The 14653-nt window shown below is 37.6% G+C and overlaps 1 protein-coding gene across 1 annotated transcript in view; it reads right to left on the reverse strand.

Moving 5' to 3' along the window:
- dnah12 (dynein, axonemal, heavy chain 12) overlaps window positions 1-14653 on the reverse strand; it is a 278012-nt gene that overhangs the window by 40484 nt on the left and 222875 nt on the right. Inside the window, exons 57-61 of the mRNA XM_043708118.1 lie at window positions 13536-13728; window positions 10148-10340; window positions 6632-6804; window positions 3904-4044; window positions 289-447 (exon numbers count right to left, since the gene is read on the reverse strand). Coding sequence (XP_043564053.1) covers window positions 289-447; window positions 3904-4044; window positions 6632-6804; window positions 10148-10340; window positions 13536-13728 — 859 coding nt within the window. The remainder of the gene's footprint in view (window positions 1-288; window positions 448-3903; window positions 4045-6631; window positions 6805-10147; window positions 10341-13535; window positions 13729-14653) is intronic.

Raw genomic sequence — 14653 nt, forward strand, 5'->3', positions numbered from 1 at the left:
AATTGTAATAGATAATTATAATAAATACATCTTCAATTGTATAACTTCTATACAAAGGAAAACAATATTATATTTTGTTATATTTTGAAAGTATCTGTGAAAGTTTTATAACATTTAATGAGGGGGCCTAAGAACTCCAGATTTTTCTGAAAAACTATTCTAGCTTTGATTTTTAAAAGTTATTTCCTTGTACTTTTAATCTGATATAATATGGTTATTTAAAACTGGTGAGAAGAAAATAACCAGCCTGTAATTATGTTGGCAGACTGGCAAAAAGCTAACTATTACCTTAGTCCTTGTAAGCTTGGTAGATCACTTGCACGACAGATCTCATCCCAGCTCTTGTCTTGCAGCCAGGATGGATCAGGGTTTGCTAATTTGTTCTGCAATCCTACTCCCCCTGTTAGCAGGAACATAAATTCGTGATAATTGATGTCGTGTCTTGCCCTGGATGTAAAGGTGGAAAATAAATGATTAATTTAAGTAATTCAAAGGTTGCTTGAGAGTTTAAAGCGAAAGATTTCCTTCTTTCATTTCAGTATGGTAAGGACAGAACAGAAAATGTAATGATAAAAGTTATCTAAAATGGCAGAAATATACCACTTCAGCTTATGGCTCACTGTCTGGTAAATTCCAGTTCACAATGAACACTGGAAGTCAATGTGAATGTTACAAAAATGGAATCACAAAATACTGAAACCATAGGTTTTCTTTAAATTTGTTTATGAGATATAGACTTTGATTAGATTAGATTAGTTACAGTGTGGAAACAGGCCCTTCGGCCCAACAAGTCCACACTGACCCGCAACCCACCCAGACCCATTTACCTACATTTACCCCTTCACCTAACACTACGAGCAATTTAGCTTGGCCAATTTACCTAACCTGAACATTTTTTGGACTGTGGGAGGAAACCGGAGTACCCAGAGGAAACCCACGCAGACACGGGGAGAATGTGCAAACTCCACACAGTCAGTTGCCTGAGGCAGGAATTGAACCCGGGTCCCTGGCACTGTGGGCAGCAGTGCTAACCACTGTGCCCGTGCTGTCTGGTCCAATATTTATTGGCTATCCCTAATTGCCCAGAGGGTATTTAAGTGTCAACTGCATAACTGTGGGCCTGGAGTCACATGTAGGCCTGATCAAATAAGGATGGCAGATTTACTTTCCGAAAGGATATGAGTGAACTGGATGGGTTTTAATAACAACTGGCAGTGCTCACCATTAGACTTGCTTTTTATGACAGATTTTTATGCATTTCAAATGTCACCATCTGTCATGGAGGGATTTGAATCAATGTCCTCAGAAAATTAGCCTGGGATTCTGGATGACTCGTCTAGTGATAATACCACGACATCACTGCCCAGGCACCCCCTTCAGTGAAGTTACTTTCACTGAAATGCATTATTATTGTACACTAATGTACACTTATTTCATACTTTGAAATTTATGCAAAATATAATCAAACAGGAAAGGTTGCATGTGCATTGTGCTTGGGTTTCATTCCTATTTTCAGGAAACGTTTGCCAAACTAGTCAAATGTGATGTCATAAGATGATTGAGGTTTGATACTAATTGAGAGATAAGGACTAATGTGACAAAAGGAGCCTGAGAAGAATGGATATTATAACAACAATTACAATCAGTAGATCACTGAAAGTATTTAAAGAGGAGGCAGATAGATTTTTTGACATACCAGTGGTGAGTTGAGGACAATGGGGAGCTGGCATGAAAGAGGACTTAAGGCCTGGGCAAAGCAGACATGATCTAATTAGCGAGGCAGGCAGGCTTGAGGAGCTGAATGGCTGACCACCCTCCCTACCCTATGTTCTTACGTTCTTACAAGTTTGATTGTAAGGCATCTTGTAACCATCACTGAGCATACCTCCAAATGACCATTGTCCTGATGTTAGAATTATCTCTCCAGGAATTTATCCAATCATTTTTGGAATGACAGAGCTGTGCCAGAAACAGTAAACCACAAATATACACAAGACATTTTCTGGATCATATTATATAAATAAAACAGAGTGCTAGAGAAGCTCAGCAGTTTTGGCAACATCTATGGGGAGAGAAAAAGTTAGTGTTTTGAGTCCAATCTGACTCCTCATATTACTGAATTCCTTGTGACCTACCAAGGCAATGAAATTATTCTGTCTTGTTGTTTTGTCTGCAGCTTTTGCCATGTTGGAGCTTGGCATCTTCTTTGGACACTTCTCCACTGTCTGACAGCTGGGTGACATTGTAGTTGCTTGTAATAGAATCATAGAATCCCTACATTGTGGAAGCAGGCCATTCAGTCCATCAGGTCCAAACCAACCCTCCAAAGAACATCCCACCCAGACCACCATCCCTACCCTATCCCTGTAACTCTGCATACCCCATGGATGATACACCTAGCCAGCACATCCCTGGACACTATGAACAATTTAGCATGGCCATTAACTTAACATGCATCTCTTTGGACTGTGGGAGGAAACCAAACACAGACTCGAGGAAATCATGCAAACTCTAAACAGCCACCCGAGGCTGGAATTGGATCCGGGTCCCTGGTGCTGTGAGGAGCAGTGCTAACCACTAAGCCACTGTGCTGTCCCTTGTTGTTTTGTCTATCCACAGATCCAACTCAAATTATCTTTTCCCACTCCCATACTGTTAGCTCTGGTGTAGTCCAAGGATTTATCCACTGAACCTCCCCTTTTATTTCTCAACTACCTGCTGCATTTTAGCAAAATTGTTTGAAAACACAGTAGTCAGCTTTCATGGGTATATGCAAGCACTCAGTTCCACCATTGAATTACCTCTCTTGATTATTCTATTCCTGTAAAAGAAGAACAGAAATTTCCTCAAACTAATACTGGGAAAACAGAAGCTATCATTGGTTCCACAAAATCCTTTCACGAGACATCAACTACATCCTTCTCCCCAGCAACTGAGGCTGAACAAGACTTTTTGTAAGAGTTGAGTTATCAGCCACATATTCAAGCCACTATAAAGACCAGCTATATCTATCTCTGAACCATTACTGGACACCACTACTGCCTTTGCTCATTCATGTTCCAGTCTTGACTATTCCAATTTACCCCTGGCCAGCCTTTTACATTCTACTGCATTCTGATGAAGTGTCATACCATACTTGAAAAATTAACTTTTTTTGTCTCTCTACAGATGCTGTTAGACCTACAGAGTTTCTCCAACATTCTGTGTGTTTGTTTCAGGCTTCCAGCATTAAGACTATTATGCTTGTATCTTACTCTCTGTAATCTTGGAAGTCACCCAAAACTCTGCTGCCTATGCCTCAACTCACAACAAGTTCCATTCACCTAATAGTCCTATGCTCACTGATTTACAATGGTTTTCAGTAATGCAGCACAGGAGTTTTAAAATTCTCTTTCTTGTTTTCAAATGCCTCCATGACATTATCCCTTTCACCACTATCCCTCCGGCCATTCAGGATCTCTGCTCCTCCAATTCAGGCCTCTTGAGCATCCCAAATTTTAATCATCCACTATTAATGTTGTGTATGGCTAATACTTCACCTCTTCCTCATCCAGTTAGTTAGATGTTCTAACAATTATTATCCAGAATATGATATCCACAAAAGTATTAGAATCCACCAACCTCAAAATTATTTCTAGCCCTGTATGAAAATAGAGAAATCACAGTTGTTTGTCCAAACTGCTCACTGATTTCAACTAAAATGTAATATGGAGTATTTTGTACATTTTTCTTTGAAATCATTTTAAAACTGTAAACAGCCATATAAAATTATTTATCCAATGCCTTTCTATATTATTAAATAATTGTATGGATAGCATCAATATTTTTAATTTTTGTCAATAAAACACATTTCTTCAAAAATTACTAACGATGAGAGAGGATTTTATAAAAACAGTTACTTACAAAAGTAGATTACAGCATAAAAGGAAGGAAAAGAGCAGCTTGTCCTTCTCAAATAGAGAGCGGCAAACATTGGAATACAGGTTATAAGTGAAGTGATCATTCAGGTAACGAAGACGCTTCTCCAAGATTTTAGACTTATTACTAGTGAGGAAATCATAAGACCATATATTATGAAACCAATTATCAAACTATATTCTACAGTATGGATGTCTAAATGTTTTGACTTAGTAGCACACATAGAATGGAAAATGGCAAGATTTTTATAAACAAAAATAATATAAAGGACCAAATTTAGGAATTTTTAAATTTGGATCAAAAGACTCATCATTCCTAGAAACTTTTATAAAGAGAGTATTTTTGTTTACTTCAGGCCTTTATACGCCACTGGTCAGAATAATGCACCATTGATTTATCTTGATTTGCTTCTTTTTGGCAATAATGCAGGCTATTTCATTTTCTCATTATTCCATACAGTTTATATATATTATTGAATTATCATAACAGAAAAAATTCAAAGGTCTATATCCAAAATTTTTACTTGTCTTTTCTCTTTACAAATGTGATGTTAAACATTTTTATTTCAGACCTCCAGGATTTGCTGTTTTTCATACATTTCACATTCTTATTTTTTCACCAAAACTCTTAAATAATATAATTTCTAAACTTTCCATTTCAAAAACTAGATTAATTTCTGTTATTTTCCCCAACTTAACCTATCAATCTTGATGAGTACAATACCATCAATCAATTCTTCCTTCTGGTGCACACTCAAATCAAAATGTATTTTCCTTCTTGATTTATTGGCTCTGATCTGCTTTCCATCCCTGTCTGGTATCCCTTCATATTTGCTATTCTAATCTGCTTTGCCTGTGACTTTGGAATTATCCATCACAGAGTGAACGTTGCCAAGGTCTTTCAAAATTTCTATATTTGTTGAACTCAAGTAGCATATAAAGCAGGCAGAGTCAAAAATGTGCCATCAAGCTGAATGCCACATTTTACATTCTGTTTGTGTATAACAGATCAAATATGGACTATGGGTGTAACTTATGCACTACTATCTGTGATCTACTACACCACTTAGATGTTATATTTCTTTTTATCACCTCTGAGCATTACTCTCTACAACCTAGTCAAATGTAATTGGGAAACGCAAATGTGGGTTCTTTGTGAAAATGCTGCTCTTAAGCTTCACAAAGAAAAAGTAAATGACTTAGGAAGATTCAGGGGACCTTTAAACATGGTGAATAGGATCTAGGTCTGGAAATCTGGATCCCATTTTTGGCAAATCTTATCTTCAGGATAGGGGAAAGTTCATGGGCTGTGAAACACAAAGGAATAGTTTATGAACTGACTGGACCATTTAAACTCATTGTGCAGGATAAGCAGATCTGATTTCCACTCCATTAAATGCCACAATTTGCATTATGTATCCCATTATGAAATGCTTTAGATGTAAATGCTATTTAAGTACAGATATGTAATAAAATAGTCAAATATCATGTATTTTAAATCTCCTTTACATTTTAAATAAAATTGCCTGCCTATGGGTGGGAGATTGAAAATATCAGTTCCATATTTTTCAACAGATGTTTGTTGACATAACCCTAAGGGTGATCATTACTGCATATTTCTGTTTGACAACTTTAACGACCTTTCTTTATCATAGTGGAGGATTGTAAGTTCACAGGTTAATTCACAGCTGTAAGACATTATTAAGGGGTCATTTTTCTTTGATGTGGTGTTATAAATATAAATATTTGTTCTTGAAATTTAGTGTTTCAGAATTAAATGTATTGAATGTGTTTTCATGAATACTTTTCTCTATAATGAAAAATGTAATAGATACTTAGAGATTTATTTTATTTCATTTTGGCATGGCATCTGAGATTTGCCTGTAGTGGGTATAAGGTAAGTTGGTATGCATGGTGGAAAAGCAAAAGGTGGTCATGAGTTGGGATTAAGTTGACATAGGACCTATAACAGGGCCACAGAGATGGGTGGAGGTGTATGGTTAGCATGAAGAGTAATAAGGGTCATTGGACATGGGGGGGAAGAGTATTGGTTGGCATGGAGGATATGAGGCACCATTGGGAGTGGATAGACAGGCTTGGACTGGCCTGAATATGCTTAGAATAAGGCATGGAGATTTGATTTGAGGGATGGAGGGCCAGAGAGCTTAACACTTAACCACACAACCAGGACTAAATCCAAGGATACTAAGGCAAGCCTTTTAACCTGCCTGCACTGACACTAAGCAGTGCCTCTGATCTATGTCTGGGGCAGCAGATCCAAATCTATCCCATATCCCCCAAATTGACAGTTAGCTTAACTTTTCTCCAAGGTGGGTTCTTTTGTTAAAATAACTTTGGCAGCCTCTTGTGAATATGTTTAGTAACTGATCGCTATGGTAGACAAGCTGCAGAAATAAAACTGCTAATCCATGAAGTCAGGTTTCACTCTGAGATTTTACTTGTTCTGCATTACCATCAGCAGGACCATAACAGATGCACTCATTCCCTCCAACTCTATTGTTTTCAAGATTCTAAACATCCATTACTACTGAGATATCAATGTTTCCTTCCAATGCATGCCCACCCCTGGCCTCTCTTTTATCCTCTATGCCTAAGCTGTACATCATTAATTTTAAGAAGGGTGACTCCCAGTCCTTCATTGAATTGTGATTCTGTCAAACAATTGAAATGTCCTACAATTTTGATATTCCTACCTGTCATGGATAGAGTGGACATACAGCATGACAAACCAGCTCAGAGAGTACTGATACATAGGGTCTATATTGGCCAGGTCTGCAATGCTGAAGAAAAGAATAGCAGAATGCTTAGCAATTGGTCTGTATCCTTCACGAGATTCTGCAATCTTCAGTTCAGTCCTTTCAGCGATCTAAAACAGATGATAAATAATATAAAGTGAATAAAGGGTGTAAAATAGCTGTAGATCTAGCAGTAATTGTACCAATAACTAACAATACCACTCATGCCTTCTTTGTGGAATAGAAAGTGGACATTTAATAATGCGTAATACAGCAGAATTACTTGATAATCTAACTGTAAAACCCATGCTGTAAATGGTGACCACAATATGATTTAATTTGATATTTGGTTTAAAGAGAAAAGTAAGATTCAAATCCAAGATTTTAAATTTAAGTAGAGTCATAGAGTCATACAGCATGGAAACAGACTCTTCAGTCTGATTGGTCCACATCGACCATGTTCCCAAACTAAACTAGTTCCACTTGCCTGCGTTTGGCTAATTTCCTTCCAAACCTTGACTATTCATGTACTTACTCAAATGTCTTAAATGTCATAAAATGTTGCATCCACCACTTCCTCTGGCAGTTCATTCCACACACAAAGCAGTCTCTGTGTAAAAAAGTTACCTCTCCAGTCTTTTTTAAAACCTTCCCCTCTCATCTTAAAAATATGCCCCCTTGTTTTGAATTCCCCCACAGTTAGGGAAAGGACCCATGCAATTTACCTTATGTATGCCCATCATGATTTTATATACTTCTGTAAGGTCATCCCTCAACTTGCTACGTTCCAGTGAAAGAAGGTCCCAGCCTATCCAGCCTATACTTAAAACTCAAAACTTCCATTCCCAGCAATATCCTGGTACATTCCCAGCAACATTTCTGAACCCTCTCCAATTTAATAATACCCTCCGTTAGCAAGGCAAGCAGAACAGAATAATTTGTATCCAAGTGCACAATAAAGGAAGAGGACAAAATATCAGAGGTAGAAGGGAATCCAACAATAAATCCAAAATTTGATAGATATATTCAAAATCAAGAAGGGTTTTGAACCAGAGGCAACATGAAGAAATATATATTTACAGCAAGTTGTTACATTCTATAATGCATTTCCAATGGAAACTAGATAAATACATATGAAAGAGCTACAGAAAAACAACAGGAATGGAGAAATATTAGATGGCTCTAACAAAGAGTTAGCAAGGGAAAAGATGCTGCAAAATGTTCATCTCTATGTGCTCTGCATCAAACTATGATACTGTCAAAAGAAATTAAGAAATTATTTGTACTCAATGTTGATAAATCTATAGGACTTGATGCTATGCACATTAGGACTTTGAAAGAAATTGGTGTGAAAATTGCAGGAGCAATAATCATAATATCCCAAAACTCCAACGATTTGGAAATTGATAAGAAAATGGGAAATGTTGCTATTATTTAAGACTGGAGGTTAAGTGAATCTAGACATGCCTATCTGTTTAATGTTGGTTTTAAGGTATCGTAATGAATGATAATTTAAACAAACATGAGCATCAATATAGATTTATTATACCCAATTAAACTATCTAAAATTTTGAGGAGTTCATTTACAAAATGAACAGGGAGCCATGTATATTGCCTTAAGGACTTCCATAGATATCATGCAGAAGGAATTATCACCAAAACATAGCTCTCATGATGTAAGAGGTAACCGTGGATATGAACTAATAAGTGGTTTGAATGTAAGAGAGTAGAGATAATTGGAACGTGACAAATTCTGATCCCCAGCGATGAGTCCCAGCCTTCTACCATAAATATCAGTAACATGGATGAAGGGATACAAGTTAAATATCTAAGATTTTAGGTGCCACTAAATTTGGAGGAACAGTAAGATAGGAGCAGAAAAATACAAAGGCAAATTTAAGCAAGTGTAAATATGGGGTAATTCATTTAGGACCAAAAATAGATTTTTTTAAATAGTGAGGGGCTCGAAACTGTGAATAACAAAAGGTGTCAAGGTGCACATATGTTTCATAGGATACAGGTACAAGGAGTACTCAATTGTCAGCCTTTCTCCCAAGAGCACTGGAATACAAAAGGGAGGAAGTTATGTTTAACTTGGCGAATGTTTTGTCAGGCATCACCTACAGTACAGATTCAGGAAGGATACAGTAGTGGGCTTGATGTGGTCAACCTGGGTTTAGAAACATTTTTGACAATTTCCTACATAAAAAAATGATCAGAAATGTAAGATTCCATGGAGCCCAAGGGCAGGTAGCAAATTAGATCCAAAACTGGCTCAAGTGGCAGGCAATAAATAAGAATGGCCAACAGGTGCTCATGTGAGTCAAAGACCAGTTCCTATTGAGTTCCACAAGATGCGCTACTAGCTCCATTACTTTTAAATGCAATTTAGACTTAGATGGAAAAGGAGTGATTAATAAATTTGCAGATGATAAAATAAATTGGATGTCTGGTTTATAGTGAGGAAGAAAGGTATGTACTGCAGATAATTATCAATGCACTGTTTAGGTAGGCAGAAAAATAACAAATTGAATTCAATCCAGTGGAATACGAAGTAATGGATTTAAAGAGAACAAGACAAGGGAATATACAATAAATGGTAGAATACTGATCGGTGTATAGGAATATAGGGGCCTTGAAGTGGTTGTCTCTACATCTCTGAAGATAGCCAGACAGGCAGATAAGGTGGCTAAGGTCATTTGGATACTAGCCTTTATTAGATGAGGCATTAAATGTAAGAAAAAGGACATTAAGCTAGAATGATATTAAAATATCGATAAGCCACAGCAAAAGTGCTGAATTACAGAAAGGATGCAATAGCATCAGCGAGAGCACAGTGGTGATTTATGATGATGATAATGCCAGCAATGGAGAATTTTAGCAATGACAGAAAATTGAATGGGATAGAATTGATTCCTTTGGGACAGAGAAGGCTGAAAGGAGTTTTAAATAAAGTGTGTAAAATTATGATGGGCCTCATAGAGAGACTAGGAAGGAACTATTTCCATTAGTAGAGAGTCAAAGCCAGTGGTAGTAGACTTAAAGTAATTGGCAGTAGATTCCGGGGGATTTGAGAAGAAATCTTTTATCCAAAAAAGGTGATAGGAGTCCTTACTGCCAGAAAGACTTGTAAAGGTAGAAGGTAAAATTAAATAACATATACTGGATGTGCCATTCCTACCAAGAGCTAGAAAGTGGGATAGGCTAGATAGCTCTTTCTTGGATTGCAGAGATAAAATGAGCCAAATAATTTCCTTCTCCATTGTAAATTTGTTCTGTTCCTACATTTTGCTCCTCACTCCATTACTAAAATGCTATTAAATAAACATTTTGGTGGTAACCCATAATGCAATGGAGCAAGATAAAAAATTCACATGAAAGGAACAGGTTTCTCAAACAAAAATCCATGTTACATTGATTTCCAAAAAATAAGCATTGAATGTAGGTATTGAGAACTCATTGTTGGATTCCTACCTGCTGTTTTTTGCTGATCTCATTAGACATAATTTTGGCAGAGTCCAGGATTTTAATTGCACTCTCGTCTTCCAGAATGTTTCCTTCAGAGCCCTCAAGGGTCTCAAGGATTTTATCCTCAATTTCCTTCAACTGCTTCTTATTGGATGCAGATTGTAATATTAGTGCATTCCGCTCTTCCTCCAGCTCAGGTCTGGTCAGGCACATGAAAAACAATTTTGTGCTTAAAAATTTACTATATTTATAAAATTTTTTAAACAAAAACAAAATACTGTTTCAAATAATGTGTTTTCATAGCTACTGAAGACTAAAGTAAAAGCAAGTTACGCCAAAAGTAGAGGACACATGATGACAGCAAGTCAGTTAGTATGCAATGTACACTGATATTTCTCCAGACATTCCTCTTTTCATTAAAAGAAACAAAAATTTGCATGCACTAGCATTTATAGCCACAATGTACCTAAGGTTACCTAATATCCATGGTCAACAAAGAAAAATATCATTCACAACTAACTGTGATAATTCTAGTCTTCCCACTTGCATTGGTTTGAGCACATACATTTCATCAAGTATCTCTAAACTGTTCAGGTCTTTCAATTATTTACGTGGAAGTTAGTCTTGCCAGTTTTTCTGGTATCCTTTTGTTCCCAGGCTGATGGGTCTTCCCTGGGGCCTGTTGATTTTTTATGAGTGTTTGATCAGAACAAGGTACTTCTTTTTCAGATTCAATGTTTCTGCTAGGTTGACAGCTTCTAGGGTATGTCCAGTTGTTATTGCTACAGTTTTGATTTGAACAAAATCTGCTTCTTGTTCTGTATACCAGCATACTTACCAGTGAGCTTAGCACTCCTGATGACAAATTCGACAAGAAGTTTGCTAGATTGTTCATAAATCCAACAAATCATCTCATTGCTTTCATATCTGCTGTATCTTTATTGGAGTTCTCCCCTTCTCAGGATCCAGATGAAGTCCTTTCATGTCAGCTCATGGCATCTTTAACTGCATCTTTCTCTGTCCTTTCTTCCTTATCACATTTTTTCTTCTACTGTTCTATGATAATTGCCTTCTCAGCTTTCACTTGTAGGTGGCGTGGTGGTTCAGTGGTTAGCACTGCTGCCTCATAGCACCAGGGATCCAGGTTTAATTCTACCCTCAGGTGATTGTGTGGAGTTTGCATGTTTTCCCTGTGTCTGTGTGGGTTTTCTCCAGGTGCACTGATTTCCCTCCACAGTTCAAAGATATATAGGTTAGATGATTGGCCATGCTAAATTACATAGTGTCTGAGGATGTGCAGGCTAGCTGGATTAGCTATGGGAAATGCAGGGTGATAGGTTAGGGGAGGTGGGATGCTTTCAGAGGGCCTGCTTCTGTACTGTATAATCATCAGATGCCAGCTCCTCAAAGAAAGACTCCTTGACTTTTTCTTTCTTTCCATTTTTTAGTACCTCCGCTGTCAATGGGACTTATATCTACTAGATGTTACCTTTCGGTTTGCGTATGTGAGTAGATGCTGAGTTGGTCTCACATTCTCATGCACTTTGAGATTGTTTACTGAGAAGACATTCAGGACCTGTAACATCAGTTCATTTGTTCACCAGTTAGTTGCCTGATGATCGTCAAAATGCTACAAGTTTCTTATGGCATATGTCTGTCACCAGTTCAAGCTTTAGGCTTACTTCAACTGAGAAACACATATTATTGGAACTCCATATCTTTAATCTTCCCATTTATCTCTTAGCTTTGTTTGTCTTCTTGGAATTATTATTATTCAACATATTCCAACATCAATGTTACATTTAAAGCTTTATTGTTGGATCACCATTTTTGTTACTTCAAACAGGTCTGCAAAGATGATGATGTTTCACATAGCATTAGTGTTTATCTGACACTTCTGATTTGCTTGATGCCTCATTGACCAAGCACTGTGCCAGTATGGCTCCCCACTCAGTCAGTTCTCCCACTCACTGCAGGTAAAGTACACATCATTGTTGTGACCTCATGGGATTCCTGGTCCTTATGGCATATTTAAAAGACCATTGTGCACTGGTCAAGCTCTTGGGAATCTGAAGCTGGCCTGCACAGTGCATGTCATTTGCCTTGGAGATGAGAGACAAGCAGAAAATGGCACCTTACATTTCAGGCAGGGACATGGAAGGGACCCATCTTCCTACTCTGGGACTGGCAGAGTAAGCCAGCCTGATCTGAACTTGCCACCAGAGTTTTAACTGTCTGGAAGAATGCTCAGAAATAAGATCTGCCAGGGCATGTGCCACTATTTTCCCTTTGTTACCACACTCACTCTCTCTTTCTCTCCTTCTGAATCCACCTCATGAGGGAGAGGCTGGTACTTGGAGGATGACAATGTCCATGCATGGGGGTTACATGTGGTTGCTGTCCATAGAGCCTCACTTGAAATGTTGGTGACTGATGTTAAAAATGGAGGGCCTTAGGAACAAGCAGCAAGTTGAACTCACCAAGTAACCTGACTTTCACTTCAGGAATTTGTGGGGTCTAGTTTCCATTCAATAGATGAAGAATGGGAATCTGCATATTAATGAATTGAAATTAATAGCAAGACGTTAACTCATGCTGCTTCAGGCTGGATGGCTGGTTTGCAATACAGAGTAATGCCAACAGGATGGGCTCAATTCCTATTCCAGTCGATGTTACCATGAAGGACTCTCCTTCTCAACCTCTCGTTTCACCTGAGGCATGGTGACCCTCAAGTTAGACCACCACTAGTTGACTCTCTCGAATGAGAGTGCGGCCCTATGGTCCTCTGGGTCTATGGTCTCTTTATCTTTAATGAATACAAATAGGCCTCTGGCAGCTTGCTAGTGTCTTACCGTTCAATATTCAGTTGGAAAATGGGAATTCTTGCCATCAAGTTGAAAAGCTCCTTGATGGACATCTCACCTGATTTCCAACTTTCTTGACATGGCCTGTATCTTTAAGGAGCTAGGAAAATTCTGCCTATTGATTTTCCTCTGGGAGTGGAAAGAAAAAATTCAATTTTGTCTCATATCTCCTTTCATTTTCACAACATCAGGAAGTAGAAAATTCACAATCATTCTGATTCCCCTGTCTAATATGAGTATATGAAGAGAGAGATCTTAGATACTACATTAGAAAACTGTATTTGAGAATTTAGCGTGCACAGATATAAATAAAGAGATGTTATAGAACAAAAGGAGATGAAGAGTTAAGGAGAGATAAAAGGAGCAAGGGACCACAGGGATAGAGTGTATGTTCAGGCACACACAATACTTAGATGTAGTAGCATCAGTATTGTTTTAAAAAAACAAGATAAAGCAGATAGCTTGGATTGTCACTTCTGTAAAACAAAATAGAATTTTTGAATGGTACATATTCTAAAGGCTGAATATACCTCTCCTTAGCAACAACAATCCCCAACAGCTGGTCCTCAAGACCCTCAGGAGTGATCATAAAGTTGAGAAGGGAAACCTTTGTTGCCAGCTCTGGCAAGTAGTGTGGATTTCTCAGCTTTGTTGTTATATAGAGTCGGAAATCTTTTGAATATTCAATAATTATCTCACCCAGTTTGATAGATTCCACACCACCTGAAAACAGAGGAAAGAAAACCATTTCAAAGTTTTGACAAACAAGAAAACATTTTTCTAAGAAACATCAATACCCGATGTAACATATCAGCCCAAGCATAAAAATATTTTACAAACTTATTTTGAAGTGAACCTTTTTTTTCAAACATGCTGATTTTCAGAAGATTCATTCCCAGGTTAAAGTGCCAATGTCAGTATTTATGATTCAGCGTAGTTGCCATTGTAATTGAGGTTGCAGGTCACCTTGAGCAAAGTTAAAAATCACACAACACCAGGTTATCGTCCAACAGGTTTATTTGGAAGAATTAGCTTTCAAGGTGCTGGCTCTTCATCAGGTGCCTCTTCATCAGCAGTGCCTTGAAAGTTAGTGCTTCCAAATACATTTGTTGGACTATAACCTGGTGTTGTGTGATTTTTAACTTTGTCCACCCCAGTCCAACACTGATTCCTCCAAATCATGACTTTCTTGAACAGTTGACAGTTGATGTCCATATGGTGAAGGTACTCCCATGATTCTGAGAAGTGAAGTGTGGAAGGATTTTCACCTTGCAATGTTGAAGGAACATCCTTCATTTGAAATGTCAAAATTAGGAAGGCGATCTGCAGCATGTTCTAAAAATCACTCCTCAATATTATTTTCATTACCCCATGTGGATACACATACATAATGCATTAAAACACATCATATAGGTTGCTGTCAATTGTAAGAGAGACATTTATCATTGGTACTTGACTAAGATATTAGTTCCTCCATCCTCAAAGCTATTTTTTCATGCTTTCAAATACCAATACCATGGTGATTCAGTTTGTATACATGAGTTCACACTGAGACATATATGAACCAAAAATTGCCAATTTTACTTGCATCAGCCCAGGTCAGTTTGAAGAAAGATATTTTGCCTTAGGTAAGTAAAAGTAAAATTAA

This window comes from Chiloscyllium plagiosum, chromosome 18 (genome assembly GCF_004010195.1).
Source record: "Chiloscyllium plagiosum isolate BGI_BamShark_2017 chromosome 18, ASM401019v2, whole genome shotgun sequence".
Classification (NCBI taxonomy): domain Eukaryota; kingdom Metazoa; phylum Chordata; class Chondrichthyes; order Orectolobiformes; family Hemiscylliidae; genus Chiloscyllium; species Chiloscyllium plagiosum.